Below are 16,849 nucleotides of genomic sequence, written 5' to 3' on the forward strand. Positions count from 1 at the left end.
CAGCAATCAAAGTTTTGTCGGGGGCCAGGTTTATGCCGGGCTGGCCGCCTGCCATTTGGGTTTTTGGAGCATCGCCAGGTTGTATATGTGTTCTATGCGGCAAGTGAAGGGAGTAGGTGGTTACGACTCATCAATTGGGCATCTGGTCGACAAGATAATGCACGGTGAAGTTGTGCCAGATGGTTTACTCATGTTTGGACGGTACAATTGAGCAGCCTGGGGAAGTTAGAAATATCATGGAGATGGAGGGGCTCAGAGTAGGGTATGGTGGCTTTCACCCGATCTTGACGGCTCGAAAAACCGAGTACTGGGGATTCAACTGCAGATAGTAGAAATTGGGGAAGAAAAGGAGGTTTCTTGAAAACTTTAGTGGGTGTCTCTTGGAGCATTGAAGGGGAACTATAGGGTGGCAAGCTCACGAGGCGCCACGTGGCAAGAGATGGGCCCACATGCGGACTCGAGAGGCCACTTCAAAGTGTATATAGGCGGCAGAGTGGGGTACCAAAGGCATCGCAAGGTGCTTGTGGAGCTCCCGGCTGGTGTAGCCATGGTGATGGCCCTGCGGGCGTTGTCGCTAGTGGCTCTCATGGGGTAGATGGCGGAGGTTTTTGACGGCAGGGGACGGCACTGGCCAGCCGGCGGTCAATGGCTGCTGACGGCAATGTGAGCATCCGATGACGTGCCCGTTGGGGGTCGCGTCCCGCGCCAACTCTTTTGAAGAGAAGGGAGGACATCACCCGACGGCGCCGTCGACGTCGGTGCCCCTCCTAAGGGGTGAATCATGTGATATTTGGAACTCAAGGCAGGGCTGCCGCGAGGGGTGCTTCACACAAAAGTAAAAGTAAAAAATAGATCGGGGAGCCAAAAATAGGAGGAAGAGAGCTCTCACACGCCCAATAAGGGGCCAACCTTTTGCAATTTCGGGGGCCTGTTTTTGAGAAAGAAGGCGAAGAAGGAGAAGAGAGGCTTCACAAGAGCTCGGAGGGGAGGTTTTTGGCGATTCTGTGCTCGACAAGAAGCCTCCGATGGAAGAGAAGAGAAAGGTTTCGAAGCTTCTTCAAGCCACGAAGCCAACCAGGTTCTTTTTGCTCATGTTCTCAAGAAGGGAGTCCCTCCGAGGCCACACCAAGCATCGTTCGAACTCTTGATGCTCGTCGTGTTGGAGCCGACGGAGCCGTGTGATAGCAGGGAATTCCTAGGGTTATGGTAGTTGTTTTCTGTCAGAAATTGAAGGGAACCATAGTCGATTTTGGTGTCACCTCCTTCCCTTTTTCCCCCTTCTCGTCTTTGCTCTATCCTTGCTGTTTGGTGCCGGTTTGAGAAGTGTGTGCCTCTGCGGACCTGTGGTGTGAGTGAGAGAGGAATAGAGAGTGGTTTGTGTTGTGTGGGAGCTATCAGCAGGCAAGGTTAGTGTAGGGTATTGTCAACGGTTAGTGTAAGGGCTGTGTGTGTACGGTCATGTGCAGATTGGTAGGCAAAATTGTCGAGTTTTGAAGGTGAACTCTAGTGGATCGGGGTGCAATCGTTATCCTGGGCTATAGAGAGGCGTGCTATTTGTGTGCCGGGTGTGTTCTCCTTTCCCCCCATCCATCTTCTGGTGCCCCCATGGAAGAGCATCTGATTGCTCTTTGGGTTTGATCAAAGAAGCATTTTTTCATCAAGGAGAGATGATAGCAAGAGGTTATGGCCCGATTTCCACCGGAGCAAAAGATCCGGAGGAGTGGATGGCCGACTTTGAGTTATATATGATGTCGTTGCATATGCCTACGGAGGATAACAAGATGCAGACAATTCCACTGTTGATGCGAGGAAGGGCAAAGACTTGGTTTTATGCTTTGGAGGGTGCACTGAGATTTATGTGGCTAGCTTTGCGAACTCGGTTTCTGCAAGACTTTTTGAAAAGAGGTATCTCCTGTTGATTTAGAAGAATTTGAAGCAGGACGTGAACGAAGAATTTGGGGTTTTTCTCGCCCGTTTTGAAGAACATTGGAGAGATTTCGCAGTTGCCATGTAGTCGGCAGGTGGCGGTGAATACTTCAAGTTGGAGAAGTTCATGGCATGTTTGCATCCCAAGGTTCGAGAAAAAGTGGACTTTGAAAGCCCGGAAAATTACAACGGGGTTGTTGCTATTGCACGGGCCAAAGGTAGAAAAATCAAGAAGAAGATCGAGCAAGGCGCATTGGGATACGAGTTGGTGGTCCCGAGCTCCAACTCCAAGGGAGGAAGCTCAAGCGGATAACCAGGGGAACCGAGGGGCGGCATCAATTCCTCAACAATGGGTACGTATTGTTCAAGATTTAAGTGAGCAAATGCAAGAGTTACGCTTGAGTGTAATGGACAGAGGGCAGCCGAGAGTAGGAAGAGGCAGGGCCAGGCAACTGCCTTGTAGATGTTATAATTGCGGAGAAGAGGCCGATTATACTCTACATTGCCCTCATCCACCGAGGAAAAGAGGTGGCATGTACCCTCTATTTGGTCGAGGCCGAGGACAAGCACAGTTCAATGGTCAAAGGGAGCAACAAGCTATTGAAAATCACGCACCACCGGTTCCACCAGGTAATGTTATAGTGCAAAGAGTTAACATTATAGGGGTTGATCGGTAGGAGGTTATTGTTATGGCCAATAAAAGAGCAAGAGGCGGAAAAGAGACCGAGACGGAGCGGGAGACCAGAGCTAGGAAAGGGAAAGAGAAAGTGGACGAGAGGAAAGAGCAGCCTGAGGCAGTAGACGGAGATGGCAACGAAAGATCAAGCAGACAGATTTTCAAATGGGGCGAGGTCACCCTGAATATGATCTGGTGAATGATGTTCAAAACCAAAAAGCTAATATCACTTTTGGACTGTTGCTTGCATTGAACCCCAGGTTGAGGAGACAATGGTCGACCAGTGTTAGTGCAAGGCTACCCCGTGCAAATGCTATCTGCTGAAAATGCTGTGGTTTGATGCAGTTTAGGGCTGAAAACAAAAACGCTGGCTGATCTTATCTCTTGCCAAAAACGCCAGGCAGATCTGGGTCAAGAACCAAAAACGCTGGGCGGTATGGCGATGGGGGTCATGAGGGGGGGGTGCTGAGAAGTTTCCTGTTGAGCGGGAAGCTCCAGCTGCCTCTTCTGCCAGAAAGTGTGAACTTTGGTTCGCTTATATATTAACTTAGCAAAATTGCCCTACCTACTTTTGTAGGAAAGTCACTTAAAAATACTAAGTGAAAATCCCAATAAATAGGAAAATAGGCTAAATGCACTAGAAAATTCCCCTAACTGATGCTAATGGATTCTGATGGGAATTTCGATGATCATGCTGTGTGCAACCGGAGGATATGCATCTATGCTAAGTGACTGGGCATGCACGGTCTACGAATAGACTCACAAAAGTGCCAGATCACTGCTAATCTAACTTGATCGGACTGACTGAACCCTGCTGTGGTGTAGCTTGTCCACGGACACATAGGGTTGGGATGTGTCACGTGACATCCCCTCCTTTTCAAAGTGAGGTACTGGTACCGAACTGTATGGCGTCGAGGGAGATCGTCAACAGCATCCGGAATCCTGGAAGGGACTCTTCGCCGGCCCACTCTGTTGTGTGGGTCGTGCGGTACTTGAACTTCATAAAGGTCTGGAACGCTTGCTTCTTTGGGCCGCACCGAAAGCGACACAAAGTCTTCAGAATCTCCTTTCTTGCTTCAACTTCGTCTAGAGTCCTGCTTCTTTCGTCTTCAAGAATCTCCATGGCTGAAAATTCCTGAAACCATTTCCAACACAAAACCATGAACATACCCATTCCATGTAAAGTGAAGGAAAAAAATCTTGTCTTCTCTAGAGACTGTGTATGCAATGTAGATGAACATAGAGATTGAGTGACAACCCGTTCATCAAACACATGCAAACAATGCAGTCGAATCTTTTCTGTTTGATCGAAAACAATCAACTGTGGCAAATCACAATGGAAATGCCCATGCTTGGTGCTCATACAATCATGTGCTCTTTCGGAAACTGTTTCATGCCAAGGAAGAGACATGGAATGCGACTTCCTTACATACAACCTTTTCAAGTTTTCATGAACAATCCGCATACATTCGTGCTCATCCATGAGAGAAACGTGCTCAACATACAGTATGTCATGCCTAGGAAAAGGGATCACATAACGATGCTGACTAAAATACAAGAAACCTTCACGAATGAAACACTCGAACAATGCGTGCGTATCAATCATGCGAACACATAATACTTCCTGTGATGGTTCTTTGGACGAAGGCTCGAGAGCCAAGATCGGTTCGTCCTGAATGATCGAATCGTCTTGTGGGGGTTCTTTGGACCTCGACTCGAAAGCCAAGATCGGATCTTTGTGATTGATCGAATCTACAACGAGGTTAGCTTCGCTAGAAAAAGCATCAACTAACACATCATCCTTGTGAACAATCACATCTTCTTCATGCAATTCATCATGCTTGTCTTTTCCATCCAAATCATCATGTGAATCATTATCCATAAAATCATTATACTTCTCAGAATCAAGCAAATCCTGTGTGTCATGTTGTGTGTCATGTCTCCTTATCTCGAATCCTTTCAACCTTGTCCTGCATATTAGCAATGAGAGATGGAGAAGGAGCAATATCCTCTCCATGAATGACAATAGGAGAATCACTTTTGGCATTGAGAGTTATAGTGTTAGTCAGAAAATCGATGAGAGCGTCATTATAACGAAACCATCGAATGCCCAAAATCATATCACATCCGGAGAGAGGAGAAACAACAAATCTTCTAGTGAAGGCAGTCTGTTTAATTGCAAATAACACATCAAGGCATTCCTCGGTGATGAGAGCGTCCATACCGGGACGAAAGCCAGAGACCTCGATAGGACATCTCGGACTAACTTCGAGGCGGGCTCTCTCAACAAGAGAGGAACTGATCACATCATGCATACTACCTGGGCCAAACAATATGACAAAACGGTGCCCCGACGTACAACCGTAACATTTAATAAGAGAATCATCAATGGGAGGGTCCTGAGAGACTTTGGGCACAATCATGTTATCATTCATTGCATTGACAGATGTAGTGTGTGCTGTGGGTTCTTTAGATTCATTCGATTCAAGCTTAGGACATGTTCTTTTTATGTGATCCTTAATGTGACAATGAAAACAACGACCTTCCTTAGAATAAGTGCTTTGTTCTTCCGAAGTGATGTAACCTCCTACAATTCCTTGTGCTATCTTTTCATCTGGAGTAAGCTTAGGTTTAGCAGTTGTGTTAGCCTTACCCTTAGATTCATTGGAAGAATTCTTTGATGAGATACTGTTGGTAGATTGGTTAGAAGAGTGATCATTCTTACCATTCTTACCGTTCTGCGGAGTGTGCGAGGTACTTGTGGAAGTCTTGTTCTCCTTAGGCTTTCCCTTGTTGTGCTTCATCTCCTGTGCGAGAGCAATCGCTACCGCCTTGTTGAGATCGATTGGATCGAATACCTCGACATCGTACTTGATATACTCGTCCAATCCAAAGGCGCTGTCGCTGGCGGCTCTCATGGGGTAGATGGCGGCGGTTTTTGATGCGGGGCGACACTGGCCAGCGGGCGGTCAACGGCTGCTGTGACGGCAATGTGAGCATCGGATGACGTGGCACCGTGGTTCCCACGTGGTGCCCGCTAGGGGGTCGTGTCCTGCGCCAACTCTTTTGAAGAGAGGGAGGAGAGCACCTGACGGCGCCGTCGGTGTCGGTGCCCCTCCTAAGGGGTGAATCATGTGATACTTGGAACTCAAGGCAGGGCCGCCGTGGGGGGTGCTTCACAAATAGGAGGAAGAGATCTCTCACACGCCCAATAACGGGCCAACCTTTTGCAATTTTGGGGGGTTGTTCTTGGAGAAAGAAGGCGAAGAAGAAGGAGAAGAGAGGCTTAATAAGAGCTCGGAGGGAGGTTTTTGGCGATCCTGTGCTCGAGAAGAAGCCTTCGATGATAGAGAAGAAGAAGGTTTCGAAACTTCTTTAAGCCAACGAAGCCAACTAGGGTTCGTTTTGCTCATGTTCTCAAGAAGGGAGTCGCTTCGAGGCGACACCAAGTGTAACAGACTTGGACACTCCAAGTCAAGAATCAATCGCGAGAGCACCAAATAACCACTTCAAAACAATTCACAGATCACAATAGATTTGCACTGGCTCGGCGGAGTTCCGTGCCTAGAGATATTGGCCCCAAAGACTGGCGCCCCTTTCGGTATTTCTTTATGTATGAAATCAATGTCAAAGTACAAGAGAGCGGTTAGGGTTTCACTCTCAGACTCTACGTCCAGATGCTCTGCAGAGTGAGCCCTAAACCATTTACTTAAAGATTACAAGGGATGCCCAAAAGCAGAGCCCCAAAAGTTTCCAGTTCAAAAGCAAAATTCTCTCTCTCTCTCTCTCTCTCTCTCTCTCTCTCTCTCTCTCTCTCTCTCTCTCTCTCTCTCTCTCTCTCTTAAGAGAGCAAAATAAAGCAAATATTCCCTTTCTCTCTCTATCTCCAAAGCGTAGAGCCCAAAAAGCAAAATTGCGTCGCTAGGCTGGCTTTTTTTCAGCTCCACAAAATGCGGAAATCTGTACGCTGGCCACATGGCATTTTCAGCCGCCAATTTTAGGGTCTCAGCGACTTTAGGGTTTCAGCTAGCAGTTAGGGTTAGGGTTTCCAGAAATTAGGGTGTCTGCAGATTAGGGTTTCTGGCAGAAATTAGGGTTTGCAGGAATTAGGGTTTTTGGCAGAAATTAGGTTTTTTGCTGTCGGTAGCCACGTCATCACTTTGTGACATACCCCCCTCTTGAAAGCATTGTAATCGACCGCGGTTACGCCTGCAAAACCGACAGAAGCCATAAACCGTCTTAGTAGATATTGACTGTTAGTACCTACTTACTAGGAACACACATCTAGCACATGTATCAAATCGACAGTCACATCACACGATATCAGAGGACATCACTAGACATCACATGACATTCAACATTTATTCGGATCTTAGATTTATCGGCAATGTAGCTAGCAATCGCATCTAGGTCCAATCGGGACCTCATCGATGTCCGATTGACTAACCCCTACTACAACCATGTCTATTCAAGATCAATCAGACCAAAATGCTACAGTCATTTCGTCTACCAGTTCCTGCACTTAAAAGAAGTCAAGGACAAATCAGGAATTCCATTTCATAAAGTCATACAGCAGAATACTGTCAGCTTTCAGTATCCCTGAAGCTCAGTGACTCTAGTATCTAAATCAAGGCATATGTTGACAAAGGAGCGGAGTAACTCCCCTCTTGTACATCCCACTGCACCAGATCTCCCGCCAAGCTGAATTCTGGGTTCCGTTTGGAGTAGACTATGCTAAACCAAAAGCATCGAGGTAAAGTTTCACAATCTGAGGAGTATCTACTAGGTCCTCCTCCATCCACTTCGCATCCAATGCAGGATAGTTCTAGAACTTAACCAAGAACCGCCTTCGGACTTTACCTTTATTCTTCGTATCCTTATGTGCCAAAATCTGTTCAGGAACAAGGATCTCGTTTTCTTCCACTTAGGGTTGCTCATCAGGCTCCCCATCATCAGGCACATCACCCTTAAAAGCTTTCAAGAGACTCACATGGAATGCATTGTGGAAGTATCTGGTAGTTTCAATCGGAAGGAGAAATCATTTATCTTTTCAGTGATCTGGAAAGGTCCGTAGTATTGCATACTAAGCTTTGGAAAAAGCCTCTCCTTTCCCTTTTTCTTTCTTAGGCGTGCCTTCTCAAAACGTAAGAGCACACAATCATCCTCCTTCAATTTCAAGTCGCGACGATGGTGATCCGCGGCCTCTTTTTGTCGTTCACGACACTTCTGCAAAGTCTTGCGAACCTTGGCAAAAGCCGTATCCAACTTCCGAATCTCGCGTATATTCATCCGCTTCAAAAATCTTATCTTTCGTGCTTAGGAAGGGTGGAACCTTCGCAGCTCCTTCAACAATCTCAAATGGCGCCTTCCCCGTCGAAGAGTGTATCGTGTTATTGTAGGCAAATTCCACTAAAGGTAGATACTTTTCCCATTGAGTCTTCTGATCCGAGATATAAGACTTCAATAAATCTAGAACCGCTGAATTTGCAATCTCAGATTGCCCATCAGTCTGTGGGTGAAACGATGACGGGAACTGTAACCGCGTGCCAATGTTCTCCCAAATTGCCTTCCAAAACAAAGTCATAAATATGGGGTCTCTGTCGGAGACAATCGTCTCAGGTATGCCATGTAATCTGAAGATCTGGGGCACAAATAGTCTCGCTAAGTGATCCGGCTTGATTGTTTTCTTCACTAGAATGAAATGAGTCTGTTTGCTAATTCTGTCAATAACAGTCCAGATACCATAGTGACCACTCTGTGTTCTCGGGAGATCAAAAATGAAATCCATTGCATTACTTTACCAAGGGCGGGTGGGTATGGGTAAAGGCTGTAACAATCCCTATGTCTTATGCCTATCAAACTTGACCTTCTGGCATACTAAGCAATTGCGCACAAACTCTCCCACATCCTTTTTGAGTCTCCGCCAAAAGAAGTATCTCTCTACCCCCTTCATGGTGGTAGCAATGCCGCGGTGACCCGTAAAAGGTGGACAGTGGCATACAGTCATAACCTTTTTCCTCAACGGCTATGTAACGCACAACATGGTTTTTCTCATCAAGTAGCCTTCCCGAATGGAATATCCTGCTCCTGTCTCCCCATCCCGTATCCGTGTGAAAATATCTGCAAAATCTGTATCTGTGGCATACTGGTCGACCATATCCTCGAAGCTCCTATGATGTATCGCAGAAATAGCCAGAACCAACGGCTTTCGAGAGAAAGCATCTGCCACCACATTCTTCTTTCCCTGCACATGGACAATCTTGAAGTGAAATTGTGACAAGATTTTCGCCCACCGCATCTGCTTTTCCGAAAGCTGCTTCTGTGACAAGAAGTAGCGCAAACTCTGATGGTCTGTAAAGACAGTAAAATCCGCTCCGAGTAGGTAATGCCGCCACTGAGTAAAAGCATGAATTACCTCCAAAAGCTCTTTCTCATAAATCTGTGCTGTCATGTCCGTCCTAGAGAACAATCGGCTCTCCAAAGCGACGACATGGCCTTCTTGCATGAAGACCGCACCCAGACTACGACCACTAGCATCACAATATACTTCAAATGACTTCTGCAAGTCCGGCAAAGTCAAAATTGGTCCCGTAGTCAATTTCTCTTTCAATGTCTGAAAGGCAGTCACCTCTGTGGATCCCCACGAGAAAGGGACTCCTTTCTGTGTCAAGATATGCAAAGGGGAAGCAACCTCTGCAAACTTTCGTATGAACCGCCTGTAGTACGAACACAGTCCCAAGAAGCTTCTAACTTCATGGACATTCTTCAAATCGGGCCAATCACGTATAGTCTGTATCTTGGCCGGATCCATTTGCACTCTTGCTGCTGAGACAATGTGTCCCAAAAAGTGTATCTCTGGTAGGAAAAATTCACTTCTCTTTGCATTAATCACTAACTTGTGATCTCGTAATGCCTGAAAGACTTGAAGCAGATGATCTCTGTGTTCTGCCTTATTCTTGGAGAAAACAATGATGTCGCCAAAGAAAGTGCCAAGAAATAGCCTGTCTCTCGAAAAATCCTGTCTATCATCCGGTTAAATGTCGCAGGAGCATTGGTTAAGCCAGAACGCATCACCAAAAACTCAAATAACCCAAAAGGAGTCCGAAAGGTTGTCTTGTAGATGTCTCCCGGTTCGATTCGGATCCGATGATATCCACTCTTCAGGTCAATCCTTCTAAAGCACGAGGAATCGGAAATCTGTTCTTGATGGTGATTTTGTTAAGAGCTCTATAATCGATGCACATTCTCCAAGATACGTCTTTCTTTAAAACCAACAACACTAGAGAGCAATACGGTGAAGTACTAGGCTGGACAAGACCCTTTTCCAAGAGGTCTTTCACTTGGTTCATTATATCTTCATTTTGTGCTCGGCTCACACGATAAGGTGGCCGGTTCGGTGGTGTGCTTCCAGGTATTAGATCAATGGTATGATCTTTAGGACGAGCAGGTGGTAACTCGCCTGGTAGGCCTTCTGAGAAGCAGTCGGCGTGAGAGTGGAGAAAATCTTGGCATTCTTTATCAAGTTTAGACATATTTGTCCTATCCTTATCGGTCAATTCTTTCATAAAGATCGAGTAAACAAACAGATTGGATTTCATTAATTTTGAAATGGCCGAAGCCGATACAATAGGGACAGAGTCGCCCTTCAGTTTAATATCAAGTACAATGGTTCTGCCCTTCTCTGTAGTCAAAGTCGCTTTCCTCGCCCGATAATCGACCACGGCGTTCTTGTGGTACTAGGGAATCCCTTAGAGAACACCACAACCCTCCAAAGGCATTATGAAGAAGTCCTCATGCCCCAAATACCCCTGACAATGCAACCGAAGTTTGCCAATAGGTGTAATGGCTAGGTCCCTGCCGGGTGCTGCTAGAACTGCCTCCGCAAGTGGTCCCATCCGATTGGGAGTGCTCTCGTGCAGCGCTGGCAATTCCAGTGAAATGAAGTTGGCCTTGGCTTCTCCATCAAAGAAGATCAAGGCCTCTTGATCTTTCACTTTGTCCCAAGCTCGGCAAAGTTCTGTTCTCTCGTCCATGGTGTCGGGATCGGTACCCACACAATCTGAAACCAGTCCTGTTTTCATCTTGACTTTTCGTCCACGTTCCTCAGCTGCTCTCGAACTCTCAGGCCTGTCGTCGTCCTTATCATTCTGTTCTTTTTGTGCCCTTTTAGGGCACTTCGCGGAGATATATCCTTGTTCCCCGCAGCCAAAGCACTTCCCCTCCTTGATGAGTCGAGCTCGCTCTTAAGGAGTAAGCTTGGGTCGTGCATCCTTTTTCTCTGGGTTGGTCTTTTTCTTTCTACTTTCATTCCCAAAAGTCTGTTCAGCTCGTTGTGTCATGGCCTCATCTGTGGGGTAGGTCAGACTGCCAGAGTGAATGGCAAAGCCCCGATTCGCATGACTCATCAACTCCTGAATAGAAGCTGATTTCTGCTCCAAGCAGTGATCTCGGATCTCTGTAGGTAGACCCAAGGTAAACCGCTCAATCTGTTCTCTGAACGAGATCTTCTTGAATGAAGAGGCGGGTAGAAAAGAGCTCCAGAATCTCTCACAGTAAGCATTTATTGTATCTTTTTTGGTCATCGGAAGATGGTTCCAAGCAGCTCGAATATCTCGTTCATACTCTTGTGTCAACCAAGAAGAAATAAAAAGCTTCTTAAATTTCAGCCATTTAACTGGCCAGTCTTGTTTAAAAGAAGCGTGGACCACCAAGTGCGAGCATTCCCCTGAAAGTAAGAGGTAGCTCTCCGAATCTTGGAGTGCTCTGAATAGCGTCCTCCCGCGAAAGCGATGTCAAACTACTGTATAAAAGACGAAGCCTTCGAAGCATCTGAGTATCTTGAAAAAATATCAAATTTGATGGAGTGTCCATCTTCCTTAAACTCTCGGACTTTCTTGCTTTTGTCTTCCAGAAAGTCATATTGGTTGGCTTTATAAAAATTCTTCTTGTTCGCATAAAAGTTTCCGTCATTGTAATCTGAGCTGTCAGTAGACGAGTCCTCAGTAGAACTGTCAGTCTCTGGGCGAGATTTAGCCTTCTTTGCTTGTTTCTTGCCCTTTCCGAAGCGTTGTTTCTTGCTTCGCTTTTTGCCTTTTCTGTCTTCTTCGCTCGAATCTGAAGAGCTAGAAGAACTGTCAGAAGAAGAAGAAGAAGAACTGGGTACTCCTTCAAAGTGAACATGCTTCTTCTGTTTCTTTGCTTTGTCAAATGTTGACTGATGACCCAAATAACCCGGGAAGCCAGTGCCTTTCTTTTGCTTTTTGCCGTGCTTTTTGGCTTTCTTTTGCGCGTCAAAAAGCTAAGCAATCCGTGCATCAACCACCTCTTCTAGTTCTTTCTCTGAATATTTCTTGGGAGCAGAAGGTTTCTTGAGAGTGGGTTTCGGGGGTGGTGTAGTGGTTTTCTGCCCCACTGCTCATGCACTTCCTGAAAAGAAGTCTCACTCATATATTTTGCAAATTTTGGGTCCTTTGCAAAATTGAGCATCATCTTTGTTGCATCGCCGATGAATCGACGACGTTCCATCTCTCGTTGCTTCGCATGAGTAGGCGGAGGCGGGCCATACTCTCTGTCGGAATCTTCGTTGTGATCCTTGCCCGCATCTCCAGTGCAGAGGGAGTTGACTGATCCTTGCGTGAAGCCATAGGTGCCGCGGAAAAAATTTGGGGATCAGATTTCCCGTAGAAGAGAAAACGGCCGTGCTCTGATACCATTGTAACAGACTTGGACACTCGAAGTCAAGAATCAATCGCGACAGCACCAAATAACCACTTCAAAACAATTCACAGATCACAATAGATTTGCACTGGCCCGGCGGAGTTCCGTGCCTAGAGATATTGGCCCTAAAGACTGGCGCCCCTTTCGGTATTTCTTTATGTATTAAATCAATGTCAAAGTACAAGAGAGGGGTTAGGGTTTCACTCTCAGATTTTGCGTCCAGATGCTCTGCAGAGTCAGCCCTAAACCATTTACTTAAAGATTACAAGGGATGCCCAAAAGCACAGCCCCAAAAGCTTCCAGTTCAAAAGAAAAATTCTCTCTCTCTCAAGAGAGCAAAAATAAAGCAAATATTCCCTTTCTCTCTCTATCTCCAAAGCGTAGAGCCCAAAAAGCAAAATTGCGTCGCTAGGCTGGCTTTTTTTCAGCTCCGCAAAATCCGGAAATCCGTACTTTGGCCACGTGGCATTATCAGCCGCCTTTTTAGGGTTTCAGCCACTTTAGGGTTTCAGCCAGCAGTTAGGGTTAGGGTTTTTGCAGATTAGGTTTCTGCTGTCGGTAGCCACGTCATCACTTTGTGACACCTAGCATCGTCTGAACTCTTGATGCTCGTCGTGCTGGAGCCAACAGAGTCGTGTGATAGCAGAGAATTCCTAGGGTTGTAATAGTTGTTTTTGGCAGTAATTGAAGGGAACCATAGCCGATTTTGGTGTCACCTGCTTCCCCTATTTCCCCGTTCTCGTCTATGCTCTATCCTTGCTGTTTGGTGCCGGTTTGAGAAGTGTGTGCCTCTCCGGACCTGTGGTGTGAGTGAAAGAGAAAGAGAGAGTGGTTTGTGTTGTGTGGGAGCTGTCAGCAGGCAAGGTTAGTGAAGGGTATTGTCAATGGTTAGTGCAAGGGCTGTGTGTATACGGTCGTGTGCACGATTGGTAGGCAAAATTGTTGAGGTTTGAAGGTGAACTCTAGTGGATCGGGGTGCAGTGGTTATCCTAGCTATAGAGGCGTGCTATTTGTGTGCCGGGTGTGTTCCCCTTCTCCCCATCCACCGCCATCCTTCAAATCTTTCGGTTGGTTAGGCGCGTATCGCGGGTACGGATAATAAAGGTATCCATATGGGCTCCAACCATTGTAGCGTGGTGACGGTGGTGGTGGGGGAGGTGGGGTAGACGACGGTGACAAAGGCGGTTGCACTGGATCAGGGTCAGATGGCTGCACCATATTCCTGAAGAGACCCCCGATCAGAACAGATGATTAAGAAGGTTGTCGTTTGGAAGCTCTTGTACTTTCTGGTGCCAGAGGAGGAGGAGGTATCACCTGGGGCATCAGAGGGGGTAACATGTTATTCAGAAACTGTTGAAAACTTTGTAGCAACGGGAGATTTTGTTGCGGATGCTGCGAAAGAATGTTGCGAAGCTCGTCGAGGAGAAACTGCAAGTATTCTGCCGAATCCATGAACGCCATGTCTTGGGTTCTTTATGGCTTATGCCCTGTAAGACAGAGCGGTGAAGACGGGAGTGCGCCCGATGTGCGATGGAGTAAGGGTGGTGGCTAATAACTCCAGGGTCCGTACAAGCTGCCACGTCAGCACAGTCAGCATGAAACGAGGAAATCCGCACAAGCTGCCACGCCAACAAATCAATGCAAAATGCGAAATTCGTACTCGCTTGCCACGTCATTGGACTCCACACAAGTCTTTGTGTGTGTGTGTGTGTGTGTGGGTCCTGCTTTATTTCAATGGCTTTAGGTCACTTGGGCCTCATCGGACGGGGTTGCGTAAGTTGGTTGGAACTCGTCTTTAAAAATAGGCCACTCGGGAAGACTTTGCAAGTTGGTAAAACTTTTTATGTTGCTTGTTCTTCTTAGGGTTTAGGCCCCTTGGCAGGGATCTGAAAGGTTGGCTCCATTCTTCAGTGACTTGACACAACAGTAGTTTGTGACAGCTGTTTTGGGGTTGTTTAGGATTTGATTTGGGACAAAGCAGAATGGAGGTAATTCAAGCCTTGCTACAGTCGGCCCCCCTGACCCGCCCCCCCCCCCCCCCCCCCCCCCCCCCCCCCCCCCCCCCCCCCCGCTCTCCCCGTTCCGGACCCTTCGTTTCGTGTTCCTCATTCTTGTTCCGGGTAACTATGCCTCCCACTGTTGCAAGCTTCGACCTTGAGGGCTTAAGGGTGCGAAGTAACATAGAGTCAGTTTGGGCTGAGCTTTTGGTGTGGATGGTGCTCCAGCTTGCTTGTCAAGGCATGATGTCCTAGGTCTTGGACAGATTTCTGCAGCCCTGTCCTGGAGTCATGTGCCTCTTCAGCGTACTATTCTCCCTGTGTACACATATCCTTCTGCCTATGCTGATCCATAGGTTTTTACCCTCAGCTTTGTCCTAGGTGTAATTCACCATCGGAGACTATTGGCCCCAAAGTAGGGCGCCTGTGGCAGCATTTCTTTATTACTTATGAATTTAAGTTACAACTTATCGAGTGAGACCATTAACCATAATGCACTCGCACTTAAGCTGTCACTTTACAGGCACCCCCCAGCCTCAAAAGAAACTTAATATCTCTTGCTATTCAGAACTTGTGTTTAAAAACATTAAAAGCATATTATACTATCAATAACTGGCCCAAAAAGCTTCTAGCGTTAAAAATATGCCTTGTCAGCACCTGGCTACATAAAAATCTGCCACATCGGCATTGGCTGTACATGTATGTGAATTACAGCATGATGTCTGCTGTGAATAGCGGTGGACTCTCCCTTGAGTCGGGACTATTCCATTAGGTGAGTTTGTTCTAGTCGGCTCTATTCCAGTAGGCAAGTTTGTGAATCGCTGTGGACTCTTCCTTCAGTCAGATCTGGCCTGCCATGTCAGCAGTTAGTCACAGTCCAAGCAGAATCCAGTATTTTTCTCTAAAATATGCGTATTTCTGTCCTCTGTCTGTACTTTTGTAATAGTCGACGCACACACCTTATTGATTTTTTTGGGTAATTTGCATCATGGATCAAATAGTATGTCTTGGCTCTTGCTACCACCTATATAACTAATATCAAGGACACTAATATCATGGGAAGAGGGGCAAACATGACTGCGTCTACCGCTCATGTTCTAGCATGTTAAACCATATATCCATGGCCACTTTGCGGTAAAGGTCTTGGGCAAAATACCCTTGGATCTATTTAGTTATTTCATTGCGGTATTTTGAGGTTGTGCAATTCAATTGGGAGGTTTATTTATGATTGTAAGCTCATATCAAACTGATAACTATTCTGTTGATTATGCCGCTGTCCTTGAAAAACATGGATCTTTAACATCTTTGTTGGCAAGCTGTCCATATTTTTGCAATCTCGAGGTTGTTACTAGTATTGCTTGGCAGTGGGATGTGAGATTTTGACTCACCAACCAGACCAACTCTAAAATTTTAACACCAATTGATATCACTACAGCACCTTTTTTTCTAATTACAAGTATACATTCATTATTTTTTGATTGCAGATCGGCCTCGGTTTTGTCGTGTAGAGCCTGAGGTTTTGAAAGACCTATTTGATATACCAGAGCATAAAGTCGACAAGGAAGCCTGCAGGTTTGTTAAGTACCACCTGCTTTATGAAGAGTTTCTCTTTGTATAACCAGTTACATTCAGTAGCGCTTTCACTGTAGAATGCTTTGCTATCTCTTGTCCATCTTGTGGAAAATTTTGTTTGCTAACATTGATTTGTTGCTGTTGTAGTCTATGCCGAGATTCAATATCAGACGTATACGGATGTAAATCAAGGGAGTTGAAGAATTTCGAGCGGCTGATTACAAGCTTAAAGACAAGTGGCAAAACTTCCTAGCCTTAGCACAAAATTCTTGCATTTCTGAATGGATCTTTTAATCGTCCACTTAATCGCGCAGGATCATGGTGGGTTTTAACGGGCTTTCTGCAGATGTTGCAGCAGCAGGGTTGTGTCAAAGGTTTCAAGCTTGTTCTAGTGGCGAATTTATGTTAGTCGTTAACAGCAATTAGCTACTGTAGAGTAAACTATATTATATGGATGAGAGGTTCTCCATTCCATCTGTATCAATGGCAATGAGTTTTCTGCTTCACCGTGTGTGTGTGTATGAGATGAAATGTTATATTAACGTCTTCAAAAGGCCGAAGTGACCTATGAAAAAAATTACAGTGTGGTGGATCTGATACAAAGTCCGAGTACCAAAAATAAATAAAAGGTGTTGAAAAAATGGGGTACCAAAGTAGTGAATGAATGGGGGACTAATACAACACAATGTGGGTGTATCCTCAAAAACCGAGCTAATCATAGGAGATCCATCATCAATCCTTGCCGGATCTCATCAATCTCCTCCATGGTAGTAGTCAGACCGGGCGTCATGCATGTCGAGCCAGAATGATCTGAATCCTCTGATGCATCTTCCGGTCGATGCTGTGTAGTCCTCCGCGGTCGTGGGCGTTTGGATCTCCCTAGCTCAATTGCTCGGTTGATCAATGTGCCTCTCGTGTGAGGAGAGTGAGGGCTCTGCTGTTGTAGTAGCTGCTTTGACTA

At 46.1% G+C, this 16,849-nt stretch overlaps 1 protein-coding gene across 3 annotated transcripts in view; it reads left to right on the top strand.

Annotated features, from left to right (window-relative positions):
* The window catches only part of LOC147448444 (zinc/iron-chelating domain protein), a 101,465-nt gene extending 85,071 nt beyond the window's left edge, over positions 1 to 16,394 (top strand). For 2 of the 3 annotated variants that reach the window (XM_086521059.1, XM_086521060.1), the window contains 2 exons: positions 15,801 to 15,888; positions 16,036 to 16,394. In XM_086521059.1, coding sequence (XP_086377185.1) covers positions 15,801 to 15,888; positions 16,036 to 16,141 — 194 coding nt within the window. In that variant the 3' untranslated portion in view covers positions 16,142 to 16,394. Of the gene's footprint in view, positions 1 to 15,800; positions 15,889 to 16,035 lie in introns of those variants that run through there. The other variant, XR_015189351.1, reaches the window with a different exon arrangement.
* The last annotated feature ends 455 nt before the right edge of the window (positions 16,395 to 16,849 follow it).

This window comes from Adiantum capillus-veneris, chromosome 10, assembly GCF_014529385.1.
Source record: "Adiantum capillus-veneris isolate H3 chromosome 10, ASM1452938v2, whole genome shotgun sequence".
Taxonomy (NCBI): Eukaryota; Viridiplantae; Streptophyta; class Polypodiopsida; order Polypodiales; family Pteridaceae; genus Adiantum; species Adiantum capillus-veneris.